General features: G+C 35.9%; 1 protein-coding gene across 1 annotated transcript in view; it reads left to right on the plus strand.

The window, feature by feature from the left end:
• Positions 1–12,329, plus strand: part of GLCCI1 (glucocorticoid induced 1) — a 105,460-nt gene that overhangs the window by 45,843 nt on the left and 47,288 nt on the right. The window contains exon 3 of the mRNA XM_056117982.1: positions 11,816–11,902. Coding sequence (XP_055973957.1) covers positions 11,816–11,902 — 87 coding nt within the window. The remainder of the gene's footprint in view (positions 1–11,815; positions 11,903–12,329) is intronic.

The following is a 12,329-nucleotide window of genomic DNA, read 5'->3' on the forward strand; positions in this document are numbered from 1 at the left end:
ACATTTGTGATATTTGTGTTACTAAATGTAGCATAAGTAGTTTATGTCAACATTGATACTCTGAACTCAACTTTAACTAGTATATAATGTTTCCAATATTTATATATTTAGAGTTTCAGATTTGCTACCCTTAGCAATAGTAAGAGCTTGTTTTTAATTTTTTATTTTTTAAATATTTTATGATAGAATTTGTTGTTGATGTTGTTGTTATTCTTGGGTCATACCGGGTGATGTTCAGGACTGACTTTTGACTCTGCACTCAGAGATCACTCCTTGTAGGGTTTATGGGGACCATTGAATACTACTGCTCCAACCCTAAATACAGTTTCTTTTTCCTAGTAAAAATTGTATTTTTAATTTTATTGTGTTGTAGTTAATAGTATGCAGTTACAGGTCTTTAGAAAATGTAGAAATTTTATATGTGGTTTAATATGTTGCATATATGGTCTTTGAGTAATTTAAAATGAGGTATAGTGTTTATCTTAAGATGCTGATTTAGATACAGAATTCATTAAATAGTAATTTGGCCTTCCTGATTGTTCAGTTTCCATACAGATTCTCTTATTTATATCTGTTGATTTTTAGCTGTCAGTAAGTTGACATTTCTGTTTATTTCCATTGGTCATTGTATTAATATTATGTACTTAGAAATATATATCTATGGAGCAATAGCACAGTGGTAGGGCGTTTGCCTTGCGCACTGCCAGACCTGCTGAGATGGGTTCGATTCTTCCACCCCTCTCGGAGAGCCCTGCAAGCTACCGAGAATATCTCGCTCACAGGGCAAAGCCTGGCAAGCTACCTGTGACGTATTCAATATGCCAAACACAGTAACAACAGGTCTCAAAATGGAGACATTACTGGGCCCACTCGAGCAAATCGATGAACAATGGGAGGACAGTGTTTGACAGTTTGACAGTAAATATATCTAATGATTCATAATATTTTTGTTATGGAATACTTCTCAGTATTGTATTGTGTATTTCTTTAAAATTTTTCATTGATCAGAGCCTTGTTCTGTGATTATAACTTCTTTTGAATCTTGACTCCACCATTTTCTAGCTCTATAATTTGGCACATAATACTTTACCTCTTTGTCTCAGTTTTTGTTTTTTACAGATAGAATGAGTTAGGGCTGGGAGACAGTTCAGGGGTTAAGGTGTGACCTATCCTGGGTCAGTCCTTCTTACCAGCATGATCCCTGAGTCGGGCCAGGAGAAATCCTGAACCCAGAGTATCAGTAAACCCTAAGCAGAGCTGACTATAGAATCAACTTCATGTTCTCCTCAAAAGGAGTTCAGTTGACTTAGTGCAAAAAAAAAATGCTAACAATAATAGCTGACATATTTTAAATAAGTAGTTGCTATCATTATAAATGTTTAGCAGAGAGGGAGGAAAGATGGATTAGAGGTTGTTAGTCATGACAGCATATAGTGATGCTTGGGGCTACTCCTCGCTCGCGGGAACCATATGGTTCTGGGCATCCTGCATATACAATGCATGTGCTCTGAACATTGAGTTGTCTCTCTATGCCCTAAAAATTAGAACTTTAAAAAATTTCTTCCCTCTCCAGAGGTTTTTATTGCTTCATTTTTCTCCTTTATGTTGTGACAAATCTTGCTTATTGTTGGAAAAATTGGCTTTAAATTTAATTAGCTTTAAATTTCTAACTTTTGGGGTAATTTTTCATATTTCTCCCCTTTAGGGGAAAATTACATGGTAACCTTTAGTGTGTTTTGGTTTTTCTTTGGGGCAGAATATTTAAACCAGAACCCATGTATGCAAAGAATGTGTCTGACACAAAGCTGTCTCTGGCCCCAATTGCAGTTTTCATTTTTTTTTTAATTTGAAACACTGTGGTTTATAATACTGTTAATGATAGGGTTTCATGCATGTGATCTTGCAACTACCAGAGAGTCAATTTGCACACATCTCCCCCCCCCCACCCCCAAACACACACACCTGCGTTTGGTAAGCTCAGTTCTGTAAACCAGTTCAAAGGTTCTGTTTTCTTTGACTATTTATTATTCCCATACTGTTTCTTTATATACCAAGTATGAGGGAGGCCACTCTGTGCTTCTCCCTTTCTCCCTTTTTTCTGACTGGTTTCACTCAGCGTAATACCCTCCAGCTCTATCCAGATAGCTGCAAATTGCATGTTTAGTTTTTTTCTTTTAGTCAAGTAGTACTCAGTTGTGTTTATATCTCATTGTTCCTTGACCTGTTCTTGGACACTCATCGCTTCCAGATCTGGTTGTTGAGAATAGAGCGGCAATGAAAATAGTATAACAAATATCGTTTTGAAAAGAGTGTTTTGGGTTCCTTGGAGTAGATTCCCAGAAATGGGATTATTAGGTCACAGAGATGCAAATTCATAGAAGCTTACTGTGTAGTTTTTTGAGAACTGTTTGTACTGTTTTCCAGAGAGGTTGAACTAGTTGACCTTCCCGTTAGTGGTATATAAATGCTTTTTTCCCCTGTATCTATGCCAGTTTATGGTTGGGTTTGTTTTTTTTTTTGATGTGTGCCAGCCCCAGGGATACAAGGTTTGATTTTCTTTCTCATTGTTGTATTTGATTGTATTTGGGGGGCACACCCAGCTGTGCACAGGACTTACTCCTGACTCTGTGTTCAGAGGGTTCAGGGAACCACACTGGGTGGTGGGGATTGAAAGCAGGTTAGCCACCTGCAAGGTACACATCCTACCCACTGTTCAATTTCTCCAGCTTCCATCATTGTTTGTATTTACATTTCCTTGATGATGAGTGATGGAGAGCGTTTTTTCATATACCTAATGGCCATTTGTATGTCTTCTTCAGGATGTGTTTGTTCATCTCTTCTCCCCATATTTTGATGGTGGTGCTTTTATTGATAAATTTAAAAATGGTTTATATATTATATCTTGGATAGTGTAACCCTCTGTCAGATGAGTCATGGGTAGATATTTTCTGCCAGTCTCTGGAGGTATCTTTATTCTCATCATTTTCTTTTGCAATGATGAGCTTTATTTGATGTAGTCCCATTTGTATATCTTTGCTTCTATTTGCTTGGCCTCCTTAGCAGTTTAAAAATGCTATGGTCAGTTATTGTTAGAGTAGTTTTTACTATGAATCCTTCCAATTTTACTGTTTGTCTGTTCCTCTAATCTTCCTGTGAGACTTGGGATAAGATACAGGATAACAGAGTACTGCTCATTGGCTTCCTGTATCTTTGAGGGGTAAGAGATAGAATGGCAAAGTGAAATAAAATTTGGCATATTTCTGTTATCTTACTCCAAGCGAAGTTTTACTTTCATATTTTATTGTTGTAGATTGAGATTCAGAATTTAGTGTTTGAAGTATTTAAATATGCCCCCAAAGTACATAAAATACCATCATTTTCTTAATTCTACTGAGTATCAGAGTTTTATGATTTCCCCTTTTACTAGTGTTTTCCCCTAAAAACCTTACATTTAAGAAACAGATCTGAGATAAATACTTGCATGTGTCTTCATCAACATTTACTATAGTTAACAATTACATACTGAGACACATAATATCTTTGCTATTAAAGTTATAATTAAAATCCTTTGGACACTTTCTCCCTTAGAAAAGTAGCTTTGTTGAAGAAGACTTGAATCAAAGGAACAGATGATAGACCTCACATGGTAATAGAAAAGAGAACTTACAGTGTCACAACTCTGATCAGAAACTTATTTCTTTACCCAAAGTCATACCTAATACAGTTGCTTAGATTTCCTGTGCCCTTGAAGATCTTGCTGCTGAAATTTATGAAGCAGTAGTTACTGGAATATATGGTGGTTGCAGGGTGGGTAGAGGGGTGGTTGTGAAAGACTTCCTAAAATGAAAAAGCCTAAAATTTGGCATCTTGGCCCCTTATGTTACATTCATGGATCTAAAATATTTTTATGGAGTTAATACTAAACACTGTTGAGTAAATGCGTAAATATTTATTTCTGTACAGGATCACCCTTTACTTTCAGCCAGTCATCTAATTAAGAGAGGATCTTCTAATCTTAACATTAACTGTCCACACAAAAGTAGCATGTCCCTAACTTTAGAGAGCAATTTTATTGGTTTCCACAAGAACATATACTCGCCTGTATTTATTAGAGCATCTAAATCTGTGATAAATATCGTTATGCTTTATTCTTTCTTTGTGGGGGCACATCCCGCAATGCTCAGGGCTTAGTCATGGCTCTGCACTCAAAGATCACTCCTGTCAGGCCTGGAGGACCTTATGGGGTGCCAGGGATAGAAAATGGTTTGACTGCATGCAAGGCAAACGCTCTGCCAACTGAACTATCTCTCCAGACCCATTGTTATATTTTATTCATCAGTTTTGAATGGTATCTAAAATGATAAGAACCTAAGAATTATATTTATTTCATTATTGTATTTTCATTCAAAAGTAAAGGTATATAGTAAAAAGCTTTCCCCATACTCCTGTTATTCATACAATCAGTTTTCCCCCATTCAGAAACACTTCAGTCGCAGAATTACTGTTTTCCTTCATCTCTTTCCCACATTTTCCCTTACTCATAAGCCAGCTCTAGATGAACTTGTAAAATGTTTTTTTTTTCCAATTTGGAACAACTCTTTTATCTTCTTTTGTTGTCTAGTACATGGGTTTCCAACCTTTTTTTTTTTTGTCATGTTATCAGTTTTCTATCAAAAATCTGGTAGTATTTACAAAAAACATTTACTGAAACACATTTGTACATTAGAGAAATTATTTTAAAAAAACTTAAGAACTAAGTTCTTAAGAATCTAATATTAAAAGGCGCATACATTACAAGTTATTCACAACCATTTTATAACACATAAGTGTTTTGAATACGATGTTACCTCATTGGAAGGAGGCCTTAGTATAAAACAAATATGTATAAGCAGTTTTCTGGGATGTTGGAATTCTTGTCACTTTTAGGGGCTAACACTTGTAACTTTGCCATGAGGATCATGTAAAATAATCCATGTTAAGCTTCTGTTGCAGTGTCTAGACATAGTAGATATTAATAAATAATCACTGCCTTTCTGTTAGAATCAAACATTTTATTGTCAGTGATTTACTTGTTAATGGGACAGAAAAAGTCATTATTACTGGTATTAACAATTGATTATACAGTTATGAACAGGAAGTCTAGCTTGGTAGACAATAGCATAGAAATGACATATGAGGCGTGGTATATGGCTCTAAAACTACATTTCTGGGTAGATCAGGATTTACTCATTTCAGAAGCAGCTATTGACTGACTGCTGCCTTGCTAGTAGGAAAAGAGGCTTCAGACATTTGGATTCAGATATGAGACAGTGAACTTAATAGAACTCCTACTTTCTCCTAAATTAGATATTCTGTTGATATTCCTGCCATCAGTTTTTATACTATTAGTTTGTGTTTCTCCAGTGTGAGTTTTAGAATGGTTTGTAAATATTTTGGATATATACCTACTGTCATCAGTGTTCTGGTATTTTGTGAGATATGAGATATTTATAAAAGTAATTTATTAGGGGCAGAGAGAGAGGGTAGAGGTGGGGAGGTGCTTGTCTTGCATGGGGTGACCCCGGTTTATTCCTTGGCACTGCATCTAGTCCCTGAGTACGGGGCCTGAAATTGCCTTTGAGCACCACTGAATTTGGCCCCTGATAACAAGAAAAATAAAGTATTTCTTCAGAAATTTCAAGACAGTAATAAAAATCAGTTGACTTTATATTTCTGTTTTATTTTGTTCTTGGGCCACACGTAGCGGTACTAGGGGTTACTTCTTGATCTACAGTCAGGAATCACTCCTGGCAGGCTTGGGGGACTGTATGGGATGCCAGGGATCCAACCTGGGTCATCTGTGATACAAGGCAAAAATCCTACCAGCTGTACTACTCTCCTGCCCCTGTTTTTAGGTTAAATTAAAAAAAGTAAAACTACTGTCACTTCTTTTATATTTGAAATAAAAGTTTTGAGATATAGCAACCAAGACAAATTGAATTAAAAAAAATGTGACAACAGTAAACAAAAAATACATGTTAATATTTTACTAAAAATTAGATATCAGTTCAATTATCAGTTTGTTCCTAATAGGAATAATAACTTGTCAGAATTGGCAATATTAATTTGCAATGCCAATTAACTTACTGAAATATTGTTTATGCTTTGTGTGTGTTGGGGTGGGGGTCACTCTCAACCTTGCCCAAGGGACCTGGAGCTGCTCCTGTCAGTCTTTATCAGGCTGAAGACTCAATGCTTAGGCCTGATGGAGCTGTGATGCTTAGGCTTGGCAATGCTAGGGACATTAGTACTTAGGGGATATCAAAGCCACATCTGGTGGTGTGCAGATGAAGGGCCATGCAAAGCCAGAGATTGAACTCGGGGTCTCCTCACACACGCACAAGTCATGAATCGAGCCCTCTGAGTTATCTCCCTTGCCCAGAGATCACGTTTATATTTTAACTATATATACGCTCTCCTTTTTGTTAAAGCCTAAACTGGTTGTTAAGAGTGTATTTAGCAACTCTGTGTCTGTGAGAACCAGAGAATAAAATTTCTAATGTACAGTTTAGCTTAAATTACATCTTTAGTTCTTCAGTTAAATATTTTTGTCTTGAATTGAGAAAGCTGACTCGATAATTTTTAGTGTACAGTGCCTCTTAGCCTTTTGTATTACTCAACTTGTGCCTCTGTGTGATTCAGAACTTGACAAGAGGAGCATGACTGAAAGCGTCACTTATTTTTGAGAAAATAAATAAATAACACTTAGGACTTTCAGGTTCAGTAATACAGGATATTTTTTTAAGTTGAGAAAATGTGATCAACTTAGAATTTTCTTCTTTGATTTGAAGCTTAATTGAGATATAATTTAGTAGCACGCACCTGAATTTTTGTGTGTACAGTTCATTGACTCAACACATTTAGAGTATACAGTCATTGCCATAATCAATTTTTGAAGGTTTCATTACTCCATAAAGTACCCACTGTATCCATTAACAGTTGCTTGCTATTTCCACTCCCTTTGCTTTGGCACCCGCTAATCGGCTTTCCACCTCTTCTGAACTCGGACAATACATGGCCTGATGTTTATAATTTCTTTTACTTGGTTTAGTGCTTTTTAGGTTTATCCATCATAGCATGTATCAATTCTTCATTTTTACTGGGAAATAATTTATCAGGATACATGTATAGCAGAATTTATGTTTACATCCAACAGTGAACATTCGTATGCATTTTTTTTGGTAAACATTTTTCATAAAATATAGCTCTTGTGTTTAACTTTTCAGGAAATGGTTTTATTTTTTGGCCTCTTAAACATTGTTCAGGGCCTCAGCGGCCAATGCCCCCAGTGCCCATTTTGGCAGAACTGGAACCCACTAGACCTACCCTTGGTGGAGCTCAGGTTCAGTGTCTGGGCTTTAACTCAGGACCCTTGCTTGTGCAAGGCACAGTCCCTATGCGCTGAAGTATTTCCTGACCCCCCCTCCCCAGGAAAACATTTTAATGGAACTCTTTATTCATTTAATTAAAGTATACCATAAAGACATAGCCAAACTGTTCGTACCATTTTGTTCATATTCTTGTGAATAACCTTAAATTAATGTTTCTGGGTATTGAACTCTTCAGTTTTTGTAGTTATTTCAAACATTTGAATGTTTTGGCTTTTCCAAATTCTTTCTCTTCATTGCCATAGCCAGTGGTATGCGTTCTTGTGAGAAAAACATTCCACCCTACCTTGTGAACAGTATTTTTTGTGATGTGTGCTTGTATTATAATATAAATCAACTTTTATGTAACTCATTTTTCAAAACAGACTTTAGTTTTATTTCTAAATGTAGAATTTTGACTGGAGAGATAGTATAGCAGGTAAAGTGCTTGCCTTGCATGCAGCTGACCTGGATTTGATCCCCAGCACCCCAATATGTTGCTTGAGCCCATCAGGAGTGGTCCTTGAGCACAGAGATAGAAGTAAAACCTGAATACAACCAGTGTGACCCCCCCCAACAAAAGTATTTTTATAACTATGTACTTGTTTTTCTAATAAGAGATTTATCTAGATTTACCAGCCTGACATGATAGCTACCTTTATTTTGCAAAATAATTCTATTTCAGACTGAGGAGGTAGCTCAAAGTACTCAATGAATTAGAGTGTCCCCTTAGCATGCTGGAGCTCTGGGTTCAATTCATTAGTACTGCATAGTTTTCCTGAGCATAACCAGCTGTGGCTTAAAAAAAAAAAATCAAATTTCAAAAACAGTACTCATTGCTAAATACTTGGAAAATACCCAAAAATTACACACAAAAAAAATTAAAAATATGCTGATTTTATTCCTAAAACTAAGACAACAGCCATTTTAAATATTTGATATTCCTTTATATTTTGATTATTTACATTTAAAAGAAATAAAATTATTTAAAATAGAATTCTTTTGTAAACATTAAATTTGATATTGCATTTTATCATGAAATATTTTCAAATATAATGTTAAATTTTTCTACGTTTTTTGATCACAATGCATTGTAGATTTGCTGTGTGATTACCTAGAATTTTCAGCACACTCTATATTGAAATACCTGTCTTTTTTTCTTTTGTATGTATGTATACATACATAGTTTACATGCGCATATTTTCTAAAGTGGTACTGTAACTGTGATTAATGTGTAATTTTATATTTGACTTTTCCATCAGTCAATAATTATTTATAATGCTTCTCAGAAACATTTATTTCCAGTTCCACTCTTGGTATACAACTCAGTTTAATTTTTAAAAACAGAATTGCTATATGTTGGTGCTATGTAGTATTACTGATTTTTCTCCAATTAACTTTTTTTACAAAGAAAGGAAAAAGTTTTGTTTTAAATACTTACAGATGAATAGTGTATTTCTATAGTAATTTCAATTTTTAATAAATGCAATCCAGAGATTTATTATTAATATTTGTTCATTCATCTTCACAACTGGAAACAGAAATGAGTTTATTCTGAATAATGTTCTTGATAATAATCTGGAACATCAGAAATCATTACTTTGTGTATAATGATCTGTCTTTAGAACACAGTATGTCCTAGATTGATGTGGGTCTTACACATTTTGCTTAATTACTAAGGGATTTTAAGTTCTTGCTAGGGACTGTTGTTCAATATTCCTAAGAAAAATACTCCTTAACAATACAACTTTCTATAGGACTTCTAACTATATTTACATTATATTTCCAAATATATAACTGCATAATATTAAAGGTAAAGGTAAAGGTCCTCCCGTTGTTCATCGATTTGCTCGAGCAGGCCCAGTAACGTCTCCATTGGAGTCTTTGCTGTTACTGTGTTTGGCATATCGAATACATCACAGGTAGCTTGCCAGGCTCTGCCGTGCGGGCGAGATACTCTCAGTAGCTTGCCGGGCTCTCCGAGAGGGGTGGAGGAATCGAACTCGGGTCGGCCATGTTGGCCGCGTGCAGGGCAAATGCCCTGCCACTGTGCTATGGATATTAATTTTTTTATTTAACCCTGAATGTTTTAGGCTTAATCAGTGAATTGCCCCTTTTTCTACTCCCAGAGACATGCTTTGTGAATTCACAATTACTACTTAAGAAAAATGAGTGGGGGCTGGAGCGATAGCACAGCTGGTAGGGCGTTTGCCTTGCATGCAACCAACATGGTCGATACAGGTTCAATTCCCAGCATCCCATCTGGTCCCCCGAGCACCGCCAAGAGTGATTCCTGAGTGCATGAGCCAGGAATAAACCCTGAGCATTGCCGGGTGTGACCCAAAAAGCAAAAAAAAAAAAAGAAAAATGAGTGCGTGTATGGTCAATATGGCACTAAGAATACAGAAGGCTAGAGCCAATAGTACAGTGAGTAAAGAATACAGAAGGCCAGAGCGATAGTACAGTGAGTAGGACATTTACCTTGCATGTAGTCAACCAGGGTTTAATCCCCCAGCATCTGCAGAAGTCTGTGTGATGAGCACAGTTTGGTATATAGTTAAAGCTTGATAAAAAAAATTGAACATGTAAACTGCTATCAGTAAGTTCATGAAGTTATTTTAGGTGAACTGTTATGTCCTCAGTGTTAACTTCTAATGCTTATTTGTATTTGATTATAAAACTATATATTACCAGGAAACCAAAGGATAGTTTCATTAGAATATATATTTTTGTACACATCCTTTCTTTTTTTTTTTTTGCGGGGTGGTCTGGGGGGCACACCTGGCAGTGTTCAGAACTAACTTCTGACTTGGTGCTCAGAGATCATTCCTGGCAGGATTGGGAGACCCTGTGGGATGCCAGGAATTGAACCCAGCTCAGCCACTTGTAAGGCAGACTCATGCCCACTGAAGGCCCCAATATGGCTCCTTCTTTTTTTTTTTTGTAAAAATTGGGGTTGGGGGCACACCAGACTGTATTTGGGAACTACTTCCAGCTCTGTGCTTAGGATTCACTGATGGTGCTTGGTGCACATACTTGGATGTACTCAGCCCGTTGAACTATCTTTTGACCCCATTTTATACTTCTGTGCAACTTTATGAGAATAGATTTTATTTTGAAACCATCGTTAAGATTAAAAAAATTTTGATTTTGTTCTAAGAAATTCGAATCTTCTCAAAGAGAGTCATACTGGCTCCTGAAATGTACCATTTATCTTGAAATAGTACCATTTAATTTTAAAGTGGTGTGGTTAAATAGAATTACTCTTTAGAGAGTATGTTTTGGAAACGTTGAGACTATGACTAAATATGTATATAAATTTGTAGTCATATGATTGAAAGAATTCTTCCAGTATTTTATATTTTTATGAAACTGCACATTTTATAAGGTAGACTTCATAAACATATACTTTTATAGTCAGTTTTTATTTTGCATAAGTAATACTGTGCTCTGAAGTAATTAAGTAGGTATACACATTAAGAATGATATCAAGAAAAGATCTTCTGAGCACATGCACACACAAAACTCTTGTTGAATATTTGTTAGGCTATTTTTGAGCTAGTTTGGGGACCCTTTTATTTATATAAGTACCAATTCATATTTACTTTTGCTATTCTCTTAAGAATATGCATGCATATCTTGACAGTTCTTTTTGAATTTAATAACTTTACATTAATAATGGGCTAGAGCGATAGCACAGCAGGCAGGGCGTTTGCCTTGCACGCAGCTGACCCGGCCAACCTGATTTCGATTCTTGCACTTTCAATTCCTCCGCCCCTCTCAGAGAGCCCAGCAAGGTATTGAGAGTATCTCACCCGCACAGCAAAGCCTGGCAAGCTCCTCGTGACGTATTCGATATGCCAAACACAGTAACAAGTCTCACAATGTTATTGGACCCGCTCGAGCAAGTAGATGAACAACAGAAGGATAGTGACAGTGACATTAATAATGCTGTTGATACCCAAAAGGAGAGAGAGAGAACACAGGGGATTGCCCTGCCACAGAGACAGGGGGGATGGGGGTGGGAGGGATATTATCCATGGTGGTGGAAAATGGGCACTGGTGGAGGGATGGGTATCTGATCATTGTATAATTGAAACCAAAGCACAAAAAATTGTAAATCTACAACTTAAAAAAAAATAAAATAAAATAAAGGGAAAAAAAAATAATGCTGTTGATGTGAAAAGTCCACTGGTTTTGTGTAACATTAGACAGTTTTGATCATATTTAATTTGGAATATTACAAAATGTTTAAACATTTCGTGGGAATATTAAAATCTTAACATTTAAGTACTTGGTCCTTACATTGCCCCTTAGCTGTTACGTACTAAGATACAGAAATATGTTTGAGTGACTGTAAGATAAGGAAATAGAGACAATATTTCTTATTATTTATTTGTATTTTGAAGACACCTAGCTGCTGGGCAGAAGAAGGATCAGAAAAGAGATCGCATCAACGTTCGGCATCATGGGGGAGTGCTGATCAACTCAAAGAGGTAAGTATTTATGTTTTCTATTATTCATATTAATCTTAGCAGATTATCTTATTAGTAGCATGGTTGACAAAATGCTATTTCCTTTACGTATACTAGCCTTACCTCTTTCAGAATTTAATTGTAGCCTTTTATATTTTGGTGAACAAGTCTGAGATTACCGTATTTGTGCCCATTATATCCTTTATTTTAAAGATTTATTGTGCACCCACTCAGCTTTTTTTGCCTTTTAGAGTGAAAGTATGATTTAGACACGAGTCTCTGTCATGTTGATTTTTATTCCCATTTTAGCTGTCTTCTGACTTACAGCACCGAGGACTGAGTTATTTTTACTGTATAATTATACAGATTAATTCTTCAATACAATTTCAATTTATAATTATAAATTATTGTTTTATATAGTGATAGTGATTTTTCTAGTAACTTTTAA

Source organism: Sorex fumeus, unplaced genomic scaffold (genome assembly GCF_029834395.1).
Source record: "Sorex fumeus unplaced genomic scaffold, SorFum_2.1 ptg000037l, whole genome shotgun sequence".
In the NCBI taxonomy this organism is placed as follows: Eukaryota; Metazoa; Chordata; class Mammalia; order Eulipotyphla; family Soricidae; genus Sorex; species Sorex fumeus.